This window comes from Nannobrachium achirus, assembly GCF_963921795.1.
Source record: "Nannobrachium achirus genome assembly, chromosome: 12".
NCBI lineage: Eukaryota > Metazoa > Chordata > Actinopteri > Myctophiformes > Myctophidae > Nannobrachium > Nannobrachium achirus.
Window position 1 is genome coordinate 29,643,431 of NC_137832.1, and position 20,176 is coordinate 29,663,606.

Below are 20,176 nucleotides of genomic sequence, written 5' to 3' on the forward strand. Positions count from 1 at the left end.
CAATAGCTAAAGTATAAAATAATTAAGGCCCCTACACCTTGGGCCCTAATAACTCAGTCCCACTTTTCCCCCCCTTGTGACGCCCCTGCTAATTAGGTCATTTTCACAGACACACGTACTTGACCTTTGCTTTGTCCCCTGATGTGTCAGGTTCTTGTTTGTCCTACTGGGCCCCCAGGGAAAAGCTAAGTCCTATAATGAGATTGGACGAGCCATCGCAACCCTGATGGTTGATGATGTAAGTGGCTATATCTTCTTCTTCTTCTTTATTTTTGTTGTTTTACTTGAAGTGTTCCTCTTAAAGGTAAGTGATATTTTAAAATAGGAGTTATATATCCCTATACAGTATATTCTGATAGTACATTCACTTTATATCAATATAGTGTTTTTCTTTTCAGTAACGGGGGTCTCTTGTCTCTCCAGCTCTTTAGTAATAGAAAATGAATGTTCAGGTTGGGATGCCAATTTTATCCAATCAGGAAAGAGAATTCATACAGGATACAGGAAATAGGAAGTAAAATTGGAAGTAATGGCACAATGAAATGAGCAGAGACAATTGGAAACGGAACACTTTAAAAATGAAGCTGATAAATGGGAACTCTTTCCTGATTAGACAGATTAATTTTTCTTTACTTTAATTAAAGAGGGCAGAAACCACGTACAGGTATCTCCAAGTTTCAAGTTTGTACGTTTTTTCACCAAGTAAAGCCCTGCTTCATCAGACAAGGCCGTCGCATAAAAGTAGTGTAATAAAAGTAGTAGTTCATTTTTAAAATGATGAATACAAAACTAACGGTCTTGGACATACAAGGTTTCCACCTGACAACGACGATATATTGCTTTAATGTTTTAACAACAACAACAACAAAACATTTCGTTTTTAATCACTTACCCTAAGATACATGGTTGCACTGCAATCAGTAATTACAGTATGTTTACCAAAACACAAGATTAAATGTGCAGTAGCATCATTGCCTCTGTGTTGTACCTTGCCTGTGTATTTGTGCCCTCTGAACTCTGGCTGCTCCCAGTATCCCTCAACTAATCAGGGAGGCTCTATGAACTTGAACTTGGACCTGCCTGTCAATAATGCATGCATGTACTGTATGCATGACAGGCTGTAGTGGTTCAGATATGCAAAATAATTATAATAATAGAAGAACAGTTAGAGTCAGTCAGGGACGTATAATAGACGTATAAAACAAAATTGTAAATATTTGAAGACTGAAACCCAGCTTTCTCTATTTCTTATTGAGAGATATAGCTGTTATTTTTTCGAGTGCAGTTACCGGTACCTGTCATTAAAGTTACTAGTTGTACTGGATCCTACAAGAAATGAGCTAAGCGTGGTAGCCAGTACAGATAATAATACGTAAATACTTTAAAAAACACACACACATGACCCTATTCTACGCATGCATGCACATCATAATAGTGGGGAAAAATAGCAAAAATATTGATGACTGGTGATCTGGCGTATGACCAAGTTTATAGTGGAAGAACATTAGGGGTCCAGCTAGATCTCGTCATGGAGCCGAGAATTCCACACAGCTCCTCTTGTGTGAATGTGAGATAATAATCCCCACGGGGCCTCTAGACACATATCAACACAAAACCGGCAGATTATCTAGTTTCAGGCTGATTCAGTATGACACTGACCTGCATCCTGTTTCACAGTCACGATTGCTGCTGCTTATCTCTGGCAGAGCAACCGCTTAGAATTCTGAGCCGCGAAGTCAAGACTTCAATATTTATCACACAAAGAAATCTATAACTCATAACAAGCTCTTTGAGAGCACCTGGCAGGCATTCGGTATCTCTCACACCGAATGTATTAACGGTGTCTTTCGATCAATGTTGCTGCTGCTTCACTATGATTTACAAATGCATTGCACTGATTTTGCGTGTGTTGGGTTTTTTAAGGGACAAATGTACATTCGTTAGAGCAGTGCACTGCCGTTTTTATGATGAAAAAGTGTAATAAATGGATTTTACATGAAATATAGCATGTACTAGTAGGTAATCAATAACCACAATGGTCACATCTCAATGTTGCCACACAACCCTTGCATAGCCTCGCGTAGCCAGACGAATTTGCCATTGCAATGCAAGGCTAGACCTGCACAAGGTAAATGCATTACTATATGGATGTTTATCTTCCATACCTTTCATAACTCAGTCACCGAACATACATACACATAATCTGGTATTAAGTAGTACAACCATAACCCTTCGACTGTCGTAGAACAAGTGGAGGATAGTTTCAACTTACAGTGCAGGCAGGGAGAAGGTGGCAATAAAATCGGCATCCCCCCAATGCCCCCATGCAGCACAATGAATTAAATCAAGTGTGTGGGGGAAAGATCGATAAAGATACCAAATCCCACACTTGGGAATGCAGTATAGAATATTTTCCCTTGTCACAAAGGAGTAGCCAGCTGTTCTCTAACTCTTACTTAAGAATTATAGGTTGTATCACTTTGGGGTTTACTTTCTAGTACTGTATATTACCTGTAACTGTGGATAACCTCTGTACAGCCTGCACTGTGTATTCACCTATACACACACATCACCCTCCAATAATACTTCTCTCTCGGCTGCTCTCCCTTTCTTGCATACACACAAATCTATCCATGTCCATCCAGCTCTTCAGTGATGTAGCATATAAGGCCAGAGATCGCGAGGATCTGATCGCAGGAATTGATGAATTTTTGGACGAGGTGATCGTGCTTCCACCAGGAGAATGGGATCCCAAAATCCGCATCGAGCCTCCAAAGAAGGTCACCTCGGCTGACAAAAGGTTTGAAAAATACTAGAAAGTCTGTGTTGTGTTCAAGTTAATTTCATTCTATACATTTTATTATTTTCACTTAGATTTTTTTAATTAGCTGTACCTGTGAAAAACACCTAAGATTGGTGCTGTATAATACAAGTAACAACATTTAATTTATATCTTCAAAATTCATAACTCATAACATCTTTAACCTTTAGCCAAAGACAAATAAAAGACTAAACTGCATTCATATATCGTCACTGTCGGGCAGAAACCTTGTATCTCCAAGTTTCAAATTTGTACGTTTTTTCGCAAAGCAAAGCCCTGCTTCATCATACAAGGCCGTCGCACAAAGATAGTGAAAACAACAGATCTACAAGCACACAACGCCTCGGCGTTGTGTGCTTGTAAATCGGCTGTTTTCACTAGTTTAAATCATTTCTAAAATGATAAACGCAAAACGAACGGTTTTGGACATACAAGGCAACACCTGACAACAACGATATATAATATCCCTGTATCTCTCTCTCCACAGGAAGTCTGTGTTCTCTGTAAATGAGCAGGGCTTAATGAATGGTGCAGCTGGAGGAGGCGGAGATGGAGATGAGGAGATGCCTCATCCTCATGAACTGGGAGAGGAGTTGGCATTCACTGGGAGGTAGTCTCAAAAACACTTAACCAGGCATCCCATTTAGGCTCTGAACCCATCTGTACTTGGCACTGGAGAGGACATTTGTGTCTGTGGCTTAAGACAGTGGTTCTCAACCTTTTCAGGCCATGACCCCCAAAATAATCATATTTGAACTGGGGACCCTCCCTCCCTGACGAGCACTAAGAGTTGAGGAATTACATTTTGTATAATACGGTTCTATTGTTAAAATAGCAGGCCTACATGCCTACATCACAACGCCTCGCAACACAAGGCGTTGTGAGCATGTAGATCGGCTATTTTCACAATTTCTACCTCTAACATTTGACAATTTGGCCAATGTTTAATTTGTCATTTTAGAGGTATTAAAAAGTTCTTAAATTGTCACTTTAGAAATGTGCAGATACCCTCTATACATTTAACTTTATGTTGGTTTGTTTACTGTTGAGTGAGAAAACAATGTTGCACATTAGGTTTATCATCTGGGGACACCCCAAAATAATTTGGGGACCCCCCTGGGGACACACAGGTTGAGAACCACCATTTACTTTGATTTCAGACTCTAACGGTGAGAGTCTGACCTAACCTACATTTGCGCAATCTTCTAAACTTCACCTTTCAGACGCCTGTAAACTTTGCTGTGAATGTCAAAGAGTCTTTTTAAATCGAATTGCCAGTCGTATAAAGCAGTTTTGTTTGTGTTTGATTAATTGCTTGGCACAGTGCAATCAATGGCGCACCACCAAATGTGTTGTCTCTCTTTATCTGGCCTGGCAGCAGTGGCAGGGAGACTCAAGGGAAATATATTAAAGGGGCATTTTAAATATGTTCACCTTGGTTTGGCGGTGCCTGAAGTGGAGAAACTAATCAGGCTCAAAGAAGTTTTTAGTTGGTCGGAGTTTAATTTTTATTCTGCACATACAGTTAAAACAAAGTGACTTTTTGATTGAAATTCATTTCTAAACCATTCTGCTACATTTAGACGGGCCAGGAAAGGATTGGAAAGAGAGTAGTATTTGATCAAAATAATCAGGATTTGTGCACGGTGTGTGTGCGCGTGCGTGCGTGCGTGCGTGCGTGCGTGCGTGCGTGTGTGTGGGTGCGTGCGTGCGTGCGTGCGTGCGTGTAACAGGTTCTGTGGTGGTCTGTGGCTGGACATTAAGAGGAAGCTGCCATGGTTTCCTAGTGATATCTACGAAGGGTTTCACATCCAGTCCATCTCTGCTGTTCTATTCATCTACCTGGGCTGCATCGCCAATGCCATCACCTTTGGAGGCCTGCTGGGAGACGCTACTGACAACTATCAGGTGAAAAGTCTGCAACTGGCTTCTACACACCATGTTAGGTTAGGTCAATTTTGAAGATCAGGCAGCCCCATGCAAACCCTCACTCACTCACTCACTCACACACACTCACACACACACACACACACACACACACACACACACACACACACACACACACACACACACACACACACACACACACACACACACACACACACACACATACACACACAGCAAGACACACATGAACAAACACAGACGGGAATCACTTAAGATAAGTAGTGAGGTCTGTGATTGATCGCATGTTGTCAACTTGAATACTGCACTTCCGTTAATGCATTCACACACAGCACCCACTTCTGTCTGTCTATCATCGCCGTTGTCGTCTGTCTGTCCGTCCGTCCGTCCGTCCGTCCGTCCGTCCGTCCGTCCGTCCGTCCGTCCGTCCGGTCCGTCCGTCTGTCCATTCCACTGAATCCTTTTCCATAACAGCTCATGTGTCTTTCTTCATTCTCTCAGGGTGTGATGGAGAGCTTCCTGGGTACTGCTCTGGCAGGGACAGTGTTCTGTTTGTTCGGCGGTCAGCCCCTCATCATCCTCAGCTCCACAGGGCCCATCCTCATCTTCGAAAAGCTCCTCTACGAATTCAGCAAGTGAGCCTCATGAGCCCCTGAGACACAATATCCCACAGCTGTACACGGAACAGTTGGAACAACAGCCGGTGGATGCTCTGTTTGTTGTGGACGAGAGGAATGGTGTCTTGTGGGAAACGGACGCGACAGATTGAACTAAGCGGATATCCACAATCCACATGCAGTACGGCTCTCGATACTTTGTTTATATAGCAACATTTCAAGCCAACAGGCATCTGCCTGATGAACATGCTGTTGGGTTGAAATGTTGCTGGTCAATGAAGTATTGGGAGCTGTATTAGCTGGTGCAGATATCCATTTCCTTCAATCTTTACTTTTATCCTGCACCAATCAACAGAAACATCAACAAATCACTGTTGTTGTAGGGAAGTTATCGTTTAAAAATGCAGCAATGCTGCACTTTCCTTATAGGGACATTTTATGCTTTCTTTAGAGTGTAGAGAGACAGGAAACCTAGAGAGGGAAGACATGTAAGACATGACGTGTCGTTTTTGAGCGTGGGTCCTTATGACTCATATCGTGTATAATAATAAGATATGGGCACTAACTGACTATCAGGCAGCAGTAAAAATGCTACATACAGTATCTGAGTGGCAGGAAATAAACAAAATACAAATGATGTTCAGTGTTATAATTATGAGAGTCTAGTCCAACTACCGGTATTGTATTGTGCCGATCCCGAACCAGTTCGGCTTTATTTCAGCCTTTTTATCGGCCGGGGTGCCGATCCCGAACTAGTCCGGCTTTTTATATAAAATTATTTAAACACCCAGAGGCCTTACCGAAGCACCGGGCAAAATTTTCGAGCGGTCCGCCGGCCGCGATTTGTTTACATCGGCCCGCGAGAGCGTCGCGCCGCTGATATTTGCCGTCCACTCCAATGCAATCTCAGATCTTTGGAGCTCATTTTCTCTGTTCTATGCCTTTCTATGAGGGGCGCAAGGTTTAATCACGGCTAAATCGCCGAAAATTGGGCTTCTAAAATGAGTGGTAGCCAATAGCTAACTTCAAGCTAACTTCATCCTGTTCCTGTTCATGACACAAAGGAAAGTGTTCACGCGCGTCATGGCTGCGCACGGCCTGTGCATATACAGCGTATGTCTATGGTGGATTATCTGGCCACTGGGCGCCATCTAGTGGAGATTCCGGGCACTAAAAGGGTTAATAATGGGCTTAGGTCAGGTAAAACATTAATGACAGCAATTCCCTCAGCTCTTTTTTGGAATGCTTCTGCTCATCAGATATTCTTAGCATGCGCGCCACCAGTGTAATATTGCTATGTATGAATTATGAATTACAGTATCCTGAATATATTTGTGTGCCTATCACACCTGGGTCACATAGCTTGGAAATCATTTGTAAAGTTTTAATATACTTTGTGCACCAGGTGGGTGAGACTTATGGCATCGATAAAGTCATTATCAGAGTTGACATTGAAATTCAATTTGTCTTAAAACTTTCCCACTCCTCTCTTGCCTCCCGCCAAACAGAGAATAACCCTGCAAAAACGAGATCAAAACTATTTCTATGAAACTATTGTGAAACTGTTGTTCAAAAATGAAACAGTTGTTTTCCTGCGACGCATAACAATGTGAACACGTGCTCACATTGTACAAAATAGTCAAAACAAAGAACAAAAAAAAGAGGACCTTGGTTCAAATGGATACAATGTAGTTGTTCATTAGTTATGTATATTTATACTACTTTCACTTTCACTAAACGCTTTCACTAGTTTTGTGTTCTCACTACGTCATGATTAGTAGTAGGGTATTCATTTATGAAAAAACAAAAAGGTTGGCGGAGGAAACCATGCAAGGCACCAACCAGCTCAAAGTAGTTACTGTAGGTTTACAGTGTCTTGCTCAACCTAATAGGGGCCACTCTATCTTGTGAGCCCCAAAGTGGGGTGCATGAAACAAATCAAGAATGGGTCATTAAATGACCCCTGAAGTAGGGTCATGAAGTGACAAGCTGAACATAATTATGGTCCGCAAACCTATGGATGCAATTTGATACGTTCAGAGTTAAATTAGCACTCTGGATTTTGTAGTGTTGTTTGATTTACTCTGTGGCTGCCTCAACCTAGGTGACCTGGAGAGATTGGCTTATTATTTCCTCCACATTGGGTCTGACTGGTGCAGTCTGTGTCTGCTCCAGGCTTTATGGGGCACTCCTATTTCACAGACATCAATGAGAGTTGTCTGCTGAATGCCTATATGACCCTTTTTTGCCACTTTCACAATACAGTCTGCCATGATTTCATTTTACAGGTGGGGGGTCAGGCTGGGGATAGCGAATCATGTTCCACCTACAGAACATATAACATTTCCACTCATGTAATGCATTCAGTACAGTATATGTCTGTCTTGCCTCAGTGTTATACTCTGATGAATGAGCATTCGCTCCAAAACGTGTCAGTTTTGTGCCATTAATTTAATCCACTAAGGGCGTTTGCCATCCAGAATGTATGCGTATTTTTAGAACATACTAAATGGTCTCATTAAAATGATATTATGAACACACTGAATAATGAACATGTCTAGAAAGTTACCATGTAGTGACGCCATGGAGAGGGCAGTCAATCACTTACTGTACTGCTGAGAACATTTATGGCACCCTACCCCTAACCCGATAAATGTCATTTACTCATACCTTACATTTTAAAATGATATATGTTTTTGCTTTTCTATATTAGACATAATAGTTTAGTGAAGCAAAGAAGAAGTCACCAGCACACAAGGAAATCCTTTTCACATGATTTATTTATATCTCTGGACAGGACAACGTACGCGCTTCGACCTAGTAGGTCTTTCTCAGCGTTGACAACGCTAAGGAAGACCTACTAGGTCGAAACGCGTACGTTGTCCTGTCCAGAGATTTAAATAAATCATGGGAAAAGGATTTCCTTGTGTGCTGGTGACTACTTCTTTGCTTCATGATACTTTTGAGCCGTGCACCAAAAATACTGTATTTAATTTGGAGTGTTGTGTGCTGTCTGCTCTGTTGCAGTCTCCTTCTATAATAGTTTTGTGAAACACAGGTCTCCAACCAGAACTAAACAGGGGATGTTCGGATCATGTGATCATAGCACTAATCAGTCGTCCTCTCCTCCGGTGTGTGGTGTCCTGTCTTTTCTTATCTTGCCTGATCTTGAGTCTCTTTCTGACCTCTAACTCAGGAACAATGGCATCGACTACATGGAGCTGCGATTGTGGATCGGCATGCACTCCTGCCTGCAGTGCTTGATTTTGGTGGCGTGCGACGCCAGCTACGTCATCAAGTACATGACGCGATTCACAGAGGAGGGCTTCTCCAGCCTCATCTCCTTCATCTTCATCTCTGACGCCATCAAAAAGATGGTGGGCGCCTTCAAGTATTACCCCATCAACACCGACTTTAAGCCTGACTATGTCACGGCTTACAAGTGTGAATGCCTGGCCCCAAGCCCACGTGAGTTCAACCCTTTTCTGACGGATGGGTGGATGGGTGGATTGGTGGGTGGCTAGAAAGAAAGAGAGACATGCAGACAGATAGTTAGTTAGTTAGAGAGATTGTAGATCAATTGTAGGTGCTGTTCATTCAAAATTCATGTTATGGTTTCAGCAGAAGAAAAATGATGACATTGAGTTCTGTAACTGATTTGTCTTCTCTTTTTGCTTTCACCACGACAAACACTGGCTGCTGTTTTATTTTTTCGAGTGAGTATATCTTACTTTGCATGCATGGGACTCAGTGTGCTCTTTGCAGTGTCATTGTCCAGCTGTTGAATTCTCATTATGTACACTACAGTAACTCATGTCTGTTTCCATTTCTCTTTCCTGTTTTGTTTTTCACTACCCTTTCCTATCCCTTCATGTTCTATTTCATTCCTGCCTCCGTCTTCAATCTCCCAATTTTTAAACAGTGGCTTCAATGATCTTCAATGGTTTAGTTCCAGTTCCAGATAACACCTCTAGTCTCTTTGGGGTAAGTGCTAGTTTTTATGCTTTGCCGTAAACTACCATTATGCTCCAAAGAGATTGTCATATTTCGCATTTAGTATGTCGCATTTATATGAGATACTTAAAGTGTGGTTCCTGTGGAAATAAGCCTCGGCTTTCTAGGATCTCCTTTTAGTTGACCTTGTACCAGTGATTTGTACTGTCATGAAACTGTACTTTTTTCTATTGCAAACTTCTAATAAATTATTCAATCAATCAATCAATCATGAAAGATTAATATTTTAGGTTTAATGTGTATAATATATTTTACTGTATTTTTTCTTAGTTCCAAAGTCCACCACTAAACATATCGTCACTGTCGGGCGGAAACCTCGTATCTCCAAGTTTCAAATGTGTGTAAAGCCCTGCCTCATCATACAAGAGAGTCGCACAAAACTAGTGAAAACAGCAGACTTACAAGCACACAACGCCTCGCATCGCGAGGCGTTGTGTGCTTGTAGATCGGCTGTTTTCACTAGTTTAAATAATTTTTAAAATGGTAAACACAAAACGAACGGTTTTGGACATACGGTGTTTCCACCCGACAACAACGATATGACACTTGTAAAAGACTGTTAGTTTATAGCTAGCCAGGCTGCCAGTGGAGATACTCTCACCTTCATGTAGTATTTCTCATTCTTTATCACCTTCTTATAACTCTTCTTCTTGAATATAAACCTCCTTTATTCGTACCCCTCTCACCTCCCTTTCTCTGTCCTATCTTCTCGTTCTCTCTTGCCAGTTCGATTTTACAGCACTGGACTGGAGCCAACTGAGCAAAAAGGAGTGTGTGAAGTACGGAGGCGCCCTGGTGGGAAAGACCTGCAAATATGTCCCTGATCTGGCTCTCATGTCCTTCATCCTGTTCTTTGGCACCTACTCCATGACCGTCACCCTTAAGCAGTTTAAATTCAGCCCTTACTTCCCCACCAAGGTGAGCTGACAACGCATGGGCCCAATATGGCTTTTGGATAATCTCAAACAGGGACGTGCTGGGCCCCTGATTCAGCCCGGGAAAAAGAGTTAGAGAGGCCCTCATTGCGCACTATAGAGAGAGATCTCTCTCTATAGCGCTGCTGCTACTCAAAGATTTGTGACAAAGTGACAAGCCAGTGGGCCAATTGCATGAGTTATATATCGTCGTTGTCGGGTGGAAACCTATGTCCAAAACCGTTTGTTTTGTATTTATCATTTTAAAAATGATTTAAACTAGTGAAAACAGCCGATCTACAAGCACACAACGCCTCGCACCGCGAGGCGTTGTGTGCTTGTAGATCTGCTGTTTTCGCTACTTTTGTGCAAACAGTTTAATTTTTACTTTTGTGCAAACAGTTTATTTTTTTCCTAATGGCCGGCCTGTACCAGCCGGGAATGAACCGGACGTTCGGGAGTTGTCCCGCTTTTCCCAATGGCCAGCACGTCCCTGATCTCAAATCCAACTGATCATTTCAATGTACAGCACGTTCCGTAAATTGTTATAACGTGGTGGTTATTTTAATTGTGTATTTTAATCTCTCTCTCTCTCTCTCTCTCTCTCTCTCTCTCTCTCTCTCTCTCTCTCTCTCTCTCTCTCTTCTTCTTCTTCTTCTTCTTTCTGTGCGATCATCAGATCAGAAAACTCATAAGTGACTTCTCTATCGCAATGTCCATTTTGACATTTGTGGGACTGGACATGTTGGTTGGCCTAAAAACTCCCAAACTAATCGTTCCCACAGAATTAAGGGTAAGGTACACTTCAGTATGAAATATGTTTGTGCTTTTGCTATTATTATGTACTGTAGCAAGAGTGCTTTTTTTTCTCCAAATGCTTGTGAGTGAGATTTTTGGATTTTACTTTGCTTTATATATAACACAAAAGTCAAAGACATATTCCAATTCATACAGAAACAATTTCTATACAAAACTAAATTTAAAAATAAAATTGTAATGGTCCACAACTATATTGCTCAAACAATGCAGTTTTACTATCCCCTTTAAATGGGGTGCATCTCTCCACTCCGACATGTCTCCTTTCCGACATGTCTCCATTCCGACACTAACCCTACAGTATCTCTAACCCTAACCCTAAACCTAACCCCTATGGGAGTGTCGCCACTCCGACAATAAGAAGTCAATTTCGGAGTGGCGACATGTCGGAATGGAGAGAGCCTCCCCTTTAAATGCATGGAAGCTACAAACTTTTAAGCTTGCCATTGCAAAGCCTAAAAGGTTACCAGAAACCTTATCTGTTGGACTGCACAGGTGAAACAGTTAGAGATATTTACAGACAAGCCGCCACTGTTCCGTTAGCATTGTTCTTGGCTGTGGAGTGACATAGAATTGTACAAAGGCAGACTGCATAGTCATGGTATGGTTATTATACCACACCTATCAGCCAGTAAGTCAGAGGGATTTGAGTGACCCATTTTATAATGTTATTTATTATTATTGTATACCCTCTAGCCAACTCGTCCGGGCCGCGGCTGGCTGATAATGCCGTTTGGTAAGAACCCAGTGTGGGTATACGTGGCTAGCTTCGTCCCTGCTCTCCTCGTCACCATCCTCATCTTCATGGACCAGCAGATCAGCGCTGTCATTGTCAACCGAAAGGAGAACAAACTCAAGGTAAGGCTGTGCTGATGACAGCATGATAAAGCCATTTGCCTACGGCAGGGGGTCCGGGACACAAAGATTTGGAGGACCCCCTGTAATAACTCTGAGGACCCCCTAGGGGTCCCGTACCCCCTGTTGAAGACCCCTGGTATAAACAAAACACCAGAAATGACCGATTGCAGTTAACTTCTGTGTTCAGCCAATCCTCAGTGGAGAGTTTATGTAACTGTGTTATAACTGGCACATTGTTAGCATTGTTTCAATGTCATGCTACTGGTCTATGATCTTTCCTTCACAAAGGCTGCAATTATGCACAACACAGCACTGGATGCCAAGAAGAGCAAACCAGCTGTAAGAATAGATTGCTGCTAGAGGAATTCTTTGTAACAATGGGGTAATCATACAGCAGCGAGCAGATCATCAAGTGACAGGCAGTGTCTACTCATGTGAAATGATGCCAGTGATGATGAGTGAGTGGTCCTTAGTTTCTGGGCTTCCACTGCTAATAAATGTTAACGCTGCAACGTATTTGAATCAATTGCATGTTGTTTTAACCAATCTGCATGGTAGAGTATATTAATACAGTACAATTATCCCATCTGCAGTGGTTGGAGGTGGTCTCCCTACTGTTCCATTGAGAAATGTGGACCCTCGGGGTCAAGTAGGAGGGAAAATCTAAATATTCCGAGGTCCCGTTGTTTCGAGGTCCCAGTAGTCCGGTCAGGGTTAGGGTTTAGGCCAGGGGTCTTCAACGTTTTCAGGCCAAGGACCCCTTAGTTGAGAGAGAGATGAAGCAAGGACCCCCACAACCTTTTTTCATAGATTCCATACAGTTTCATTGTTTGACAGCACAATCATCTGTGCATTTTGGATTCATGTCAATTTGTGTTTTCACAAAGTAACCGTCAATACTTTTTTTGACCTTCGCCGAAACAGACACAGTCGTTGTGATTCAGTGGCAAAAATAATTTTGTCAATCGGACAAATGGTTCCAGAGATAGAGCTGAATGAATAAAAAAAAGTGTCCATCCACTAGAATGAACACACATTTTCTCAATCAGCCAAATGAGGGAGCCAACACACAAACAGAGAAAAGCATCTCTCTGATCTCAGGTCATTTTGACATCTTTAAAAATATATATATATATATGAAAAAAAAATCCCTTTTTCAAAAGATGTCATTGGCACACGGGGCCCTTTGAAAAAAGATGTCAAGAGACGGCATTGGCATTCATAAAAGGAAAAAAAAAGGTTTCTATCAAACAAAATTGGAGGACTCCCTGTAGTAGCTCTGACCCCTGTTGAAGACCTTTGGTTTAGGCTTAGGGTTAGCATTCATCAGGTTAGCATTCACCAGCGTCGGCAGGTTAGCCTCGGTAGTAGGACTGCCTGAGGCTCACAAGTGCAATATTTCGTGAGGATTGCCTCTTGATGAGCAGTAGACGTTGGTCTCTCAAGCAGGAGGCATAGGTTCAAATTATGAATAGGACATAAAAGATACTTACCGATTGCAGCTTTTTTTTTTTACTCTTTATTTCTCAAAGATTTTTATTTTTTTTAACAATACAAAGTAAGAAAACAACATGTAAGAAAGACAAAAAGTAAGTAGAACAAAAATAAGGGACAGAAATACAAAATAAAATAAAATAAGCTTTAACAAAATATATACACATCTAATAAAAGACACTTAAAAGACAATGAAAGATGAATACATGCCATTGCCTTCAAAGAACATTGTGGCTACTGGCTACACATACAGTATGTATCTTTAATATGGTGCATTGTTTGATGCAAAATAGACCCAGTGATGTTGAACATTACATTTCTTCAGCTGTTTCTGTGAGTGTTTATCTTATGGTAATTACAGTAGCTGCTTTCATTCTGTTCCTTTGGAACGAAAAAGCTGTGCTTAGAGACTTGGCCTGCTCTGGGTGGGGGTTCAGCTTTACAGTGTTGTCTGAAACTCTGAAACATCACAGGAATGGTGGGAACACAGTACAGTAGTACAGTACAAATCTACTCGGTACAATGAATAGGGCTCTTTTATACCAGTGGTTCTCAAACAGTGGTCCTTGAGGGGGTTCCATGGTCCCTAACGTCGCCCACCAGGCTAGCCTGGTGTTCGTTCACAACAGACCGTTTGGTTTCCGCCTAAAGCGCGGAAACCACTAGAAGAAGCGGCGTCGCTTTGATTTGGTTCCCCCCGTTTGTTTTCCCCAATCCCTATTAAAATGCTCGAGTAGCCTAGTGTAGTCTTGCCAGTCGCTACGAGTTGGACTAAAAGATGCACATACCAAACAAATCTTTCGAAAGCAAAACTACGCCGCATCAAGGAGTTTATCAGGTAGGCCCTAAAAGTATGTCCTTGAGCGCAGGGGAATATTTTGGGTTAAAACTGAATCCGGTTTGATAGTTCTGGCAAATTGTAGTCCTTTGAGTACTGTACTACAACATGACGTAAAGTGGTTTCCTCTCCCGACCGGATCAAACCTCGAAAAGTTAAGTGATCACAGACTACATGGTCCCCAGCTAAATGACGGTGGGTTGGTAACGAAATGGACCCTTATAGATCTTTATCTCTTGAGAGCGTAAAAAAGGGTCAAGTGTAAATTATTATACGGGTCCTTACGGGTCCATTTGGTTTCATTTTACTCTCTCGAGAGTTAAATGATGCATTACTTAATTTACTGCATTACTTAAGAAGTCTACACAATTAGAGAATGTAGAACATTTGTATCTTGGTCAACGTTTGCCTGTTATCTCTCCTATGGCACAACATCAGCATGGAATTGTGGACAAAATCATATCCAACGACAACAAATATTCTATGTTTTGGGTCTGAGTGGCTACAGAAAATCTCATCAAATGGTGGTCCGTGGCTCAAATTCTGACTAAATGAAAAGGGTTAAAAACCACTGTTTTATACCAATCAAAGTGTTTGATATTGATCTTTCCCCTGAGCAGAAAGGCTGTGGGTACCACCTGGATCTGCTCTGGGTGGGGATTCTGATGGCAACCTGTTCCTTCCTGGGTTTGCCCTGGTACGTGGCAGCCACGGTCATCTCCATCGCTCACATCGACTCTCTGAAGATGGAGAGCGAGTCCAGCGCCCCTGGAGAGGCGGCCCAGTTCCTCGGGGTCAGGTCGGTCAACACAAGTAGATCCAAATGAGTGCTAATTTGACAACCTCGTGTTTTATTTTAATCACATTTAAAATACATGTTCATGTGACGACAATGATGCACTTGAAGTTATGACAAGCTAAAGCTAAAACTGCATGTTTTAGCTTTTCTAAATCTCTCTCTCTCCCCCCCCCCCTCTCTCTCTCCTATACATCATAGAGAGCAGAGAATTACAGGCATTTTAGTTTTTGTTCTGACTGGAGTTTCCATCTTCATGGCACCCATACTCAAGGTAGGGACACATAGCAAATGACATACTGTACGTTCACTATATCTGAATAATAGTAATAAAAATAACACCAGTGTGAACTGAGCGGTGGTGTCCATTAATTTCAAGGCTGTGTGTGTGTGTGTGTGTGTGTGTGTGTGTGTGTGTGTGTGTGTGTGTGTGTGTGTGTGTGTGTGTGTGTGTGTGTGTGTGTGTGTGTGTGTGTGTGTGTGCATGCATGTACATTTCAAGGCTGCTCAACAGCACCTCTCTGGTCACCCAGCAGTATTGCAGGCCAGGCTACAGACACATACCGTACACGCATAGCTACACACACGGTCACGCTGAGGAGACGGTGTGACCACCGCTCAATAATAATAACTAGTCTTCGGTGATGGTTTACATTATCAACACACATTATTATGGACGACATTGTTTTGCACCCTGTCCGTCCGTCCGTATGTCCGTGTGTCCGTCCGTCCGTCTGTCTGTGAACAGCTAATCTCTGGCACCATTGGCACGATGGCAGCCAAACTGTGCACGCAGACTCCCTGGGTGCCAGAGCAGAAACACTGCCCCATTTTTTTTTCACATGGGGCCTGTTACAGCGCCACCAGGTCTAATAGGAGACAGTTATTTTTGAGCGGTGGTCACACCGTCTCCATAGCGTGGCCGTGTGTGTATCCGTGTCTGTGTGTCTGTCTGTCTGTCTGTCTGTCTGTCTGTAGCCTCTGGTGTATGTAGCCTCAGTACCCTGGGTGACCAGAGAGGTGCTGTTGAGTCTAGCCTGCCCTGAGCATCAACTGCAATACACACACACACACACACACACACCCCCACCCCACACACACAGGCACCCCCCCCCCCCACAGGCACCCCTCCCCCCCCCACACCCCCCCCCCCCCCACACACAGGCACCCCTCCCCCCCCCCCCACAGGCACCCCCCCCCCCCCCCCCCCCAGACCACCGCTCAGTTCACACGGGTGTGATTTTTTATGTGAACACCAGCAGTACACTATTGTAAAGCCCATAGTAGGCCTACTGTACATGTGACTGTACAAGTTAATTCAGATGAAAATGTATTCTGAATTTAGAACTGTGAAATGCCATCATCTTGATCTGATTTCCATTCCTTTGTTGTGTTCTAGTATATCCCGATGCCAGTGCTGTACGGTGTCTTTCTATATATGGGCGTGGCTTCACTCGGTGGCATCCAGGTACAGTATATGCTTCATCAGCAGCAAATAGTAGGTTGGCCGTTTTGCTTACAAAAGCCTTTCTCAGAGGCACAGCTGCTGCAGAGGCACAATTAATGTCATTGGTGAAGTTCAGTGTTTTTCGAAATGCGAGGCACGCCTCCCCAGTTCGGTGCCAGAGCCAGAGCGTTGCAGCCAGGGGAGGCGTGGAGAGATGTGAGGTGAAAGGGACAGCTCCGTTAGGATGAGCAACAGTCTCTTTCTCGCTCTGTCAAACTGGCTGGTGCAGAGAGGCCTTTCAAGCATGGAGGAAGATGCAACGGGACTTAGTGCCATTCTGCATTTCAGCAGTCACGTTTTACATTTTGACATGTAGCGTTTAAATGTAAGCAGATTTACTCTTTACATATTATCAAGTAGAGGCTCTCTCACTAGCAAATATAGTAATAGTAATTTATCGGGTGTTGGTGGTGTGTAACAGGTCTGCATTTCATTCAGCTCTATCTAGGTCTACTCTAACTTCTTCTGATGTATTCTCTCCCGACACCAACGGTTTCCTGGTCCCTCTCCGGTCCCAAAGTTCTGGGACAGGATCAAGTTGTTCTGGATGCCATCCAAACACCAGCCAGACTTCACCTTCCTGCGCCACGTCCCCCTTAGGAAGGTGCATCTCTTCACCCTGGTTCAGATCATCTGCCTGGCAGTACTCTGGACCCTCAAGTCCACATTTCTGGCCATCATCTTCCCTATCATGGTACGCAGTGTGTTGCTGAGCTTGAAAAGTAGTCATTCTTATCGAGTGACACTGTTGGGTGACAGCGTATAAATTAGGCTTTGCTCAAACATAAATTCAGCAGGTCTTTCTACACAGTGGAGACAGTTGAATGTTTTACATTGCGTGTATAGTACATACAATATACAGTTATACAGTACATATATTGTATGTTGTACAACATGTATGTAGTACTATGTACAGGATATATACACAATCTAAGACATTCAACCGTCTCCACATCGTTGTTGTCAGGTGAAAAAGTCCAAAATGTCCAAAACCGTTCGTTTTGTATTTATCATTTTAAAAATGATTTAAACTAGAGAAAATCTGCAAGCACCGCGACAGTGTTGTATGATGAAGCGGGGCTTTACTTTATGAAAAAACATACAAATTTGAAACTTGGAGATACAAGGTTTCTGCCCGACAGTGACAATATGTCTGTCTGTATAATTATTATGTAAGTTATGTATGCATATAGTACTTACATACTGTAAATACATACATACACTCAGGAATCAGTAATGGTGATCAACCCCCCCAATTTGCCAAGCAGGGAGGAATTGGGTCCCATTTTTACAGTCTTTGGTATGACCCGAACCGGGGAATCGAACCCCCAACCTCCCAGTCTCAGGGTGGACACTCTAACCACAAGGCCACTGAGCTGGTCACTCAGGATAAAACAAATAATAAAAAAAAAATCGTATATACTTTACTTTCCAGACATTGTGCGTGGTAATGCTTCGGTCGATTTTTCTGAGGTCTATACCTTTTGTTGATGCCCCAAAGCGCAGCGAGCCATGCATAATTGAAGGGCTCTTTGTCATCTGGGTTTTAGTAGCGTCGTGGCATGCCTCAATTACATTCTAGAGAAGTCACACACACACACACACTCACGCGTGTGCGCGCACACACACACACACACACACACACACACACACACACACACACACACACACACACACACACACACACACACACACACACACACACACACACGCACGCACACACACACACACACACACACACACACATGCTCAGAGTAATACGTTTATACAGTACATATAGGCTATAGGCCTACGGTATATGGAGTAGCTGATGTGTGTGTTGTTTATTTAGATCCTGGGCCTGATGGGAGTGCGTCTGATGCTGGACATGATCTTCTCCCAGCATGACTTGGCCTGGCTGGACGACATCCTGCCAGAGAAGGAGAAGAAGAAGAAAGAAGATGACAAGAAGAAGAAGAAATCGAAGCAGGACGACAGCGACGATGAGGTGAGGGAATACAGTGCAGCTTTATTGGCACAAGAAAACCTTTACATTGCCAAAGCAGGCGTCGCAATATAATGAAACCTGTTGAAAATGGGGAACGTATATACAGTTGGAGGGGGTACAGCATAGTCTTGTAAACCAGCCTCCTTCGGAAAGCTACATTACATTTGCTCCTCCTAGAAATCTAATCAGAATTTCACTGGTTTACAAGGCTAGGTACAGCAATGCAGGCTTCTGCTGCCTCCTGCTGATGATAAAGGATCATGGCATGTTTATAACTTCTGGTCTTGTGTCCTGTAGGACAAGTGCCATCCCTACACCAGTTGTTCTCCCACCTCGGAGTCAGAGGTGGATCGCAGGTACTGTGTCCTCAAACTACACATCCCCTACAAAGACCTGGTCTACCCCGATGCAGCCCAGTCCGAATGGGCCGCTCAATGCCGGCCTGGGCTGAAACAATGAGACCTGCACCTTGACATACACTATACTAAAGCACTCAATTACACACAATACCACTTACAGTAATACACACCAGGGGTCATCAATATGTTTGTACGCGGACAAATGTGTCAGTGGCAAAGACTTGGTCTTGTATGTCCATGGAACATTTTAGATTTTCTTTTTGACACACTATTATAATGCTCTTATTTTGATCGTAAGACCCAATTACTGAATGTCAAGTCTCCAGGTTTTCTTCAGAATATGTATAACACTTATATTTACTACGACGCTATGGCATATTATGAGTCCAACTAGAACTAGTGGTTCTCAAATGTTTTATTTGTAAGAACCCCCCAAATTACATTTCTACCCTCTCAGAGTTACAGACCTGGTATGGTCATTCACATTCAGCTATTATTTTGTATATATCAAAAATTGAATTCTGACAAAGATGTTTACCACAAGCCAGCATGGTGGTGACCCCTGATACACTCAAACATCACTTGATACAGTACATCTCTAAGTAGTGGTACTAGTACTCAGTCTCATTGATTGATTGATTCATTGAATATTTTATTAATAGCTTGCAAATAATAGCCTAGGTACTATGATTATACAGTGATGCTAAAAAGAAACACAAAAAGCCATGTGTCCTTTGCGGTCCTATGTATTCAATTCATTAAATACATAGGAATGCATCAGAGGGCAGCATACTGATGCATTCTGTGTGTACACTTGAAACATCCCACCTTCATGTCGTCGCTGTCGGTAGGGGAAACCTTGTTACATTTGTATTACTATTTAAGAAATAACATAAAATAGTGAAAATAGGCGATCTACAAGCACCACAAGCTTGGGAGCAATATTTTCACTACTTTTGTGTGACAGTTAGATGACAAAATATATAAAGAATTCAAATATTAAGATTTCTGCCCTACAGCAATAGAAACCACTCAACTCACACTTGATATATAGTAGTCAGTTTAATAATGTATTATGTTGTACAATTATTAATACACACAGTTCTGCTACACTGGTAAAGCTGTCTGATTTACACCTGACACTTGAGATAACACACTTATTAGATGCTAGCAAGCAGTTCAAATGTGCAAAGTCATTCATTGTCTTATTGTAGCTTGTAGCTATTGTAGTCCATTGATTTAATTTGTTC

General features: G+C 42.6%; 1 protein-coding gene across 1 annotated transcript in view; it reads left to right on the forward strand.

The window, feature by feature from the left end:
- slc4a5a (solute carrier family 4 member 5a) overlaps positions 1–20,176 on the forward strand; it is a gene marked incomplete at its 3' end in the record, with an annotated part of 37,156 nt that overhangs the window by 15,257 nt on the left and 1,723 nt on the right. Inside the window, exons 7-22 of the mRNA XM_080737946.1 lie at positions 151–238; positions 2,646–2,800; positions 3,309–3,431; positions 4,555–4,729; positions 5,228–5,361; positions 8,540–8,811; positions 9,266–9,327; positions 10,084–10,275; positions 10,951–11,064; positions 11,784–11,945; positions 14,898–15,076; positions 15,275–15,347; positions 16,473–16,541; positions 17,101–17,274; positions 18,412–18,567; positions 18,865–18,923. Coding sequence (XP_080594072.1) covers positions 151–238; positions 2,646–2,800; positions 3,309–3,431; positions 4,555–4,729; positions 5,228–5,361; positions 8,540–8,811; positions 9,266–9,327; positions 10,084–10,275; positions 10,951–11,064; positions 11,784–11,945; positions 14,898–15,076; positions 15,275–15,347; positions 16,473–16,541; positions 17,101–17,274; positions 18,412–18,567; positions 18,865–18,923 — 2,187 coding nt within the window. The remainder of the gene's footprint in view (positions 1–150; positions 239–2,645; positions 2,801–3,308; positions 3,432–4,554; positions 4,730–5,227; positions 5,362–8,539; positions 8,812–9,265; positions 9,328–10,083; positions 10,276–10,950; positions 11,065–11,783; positions 11,946–14,897; positions 15,077–15,274; positions 15,348–16,472; positions 16,542–17,100; positions 17,275–18,411; positions 18,568–18,864; positions 18,924–20,176) is intronic.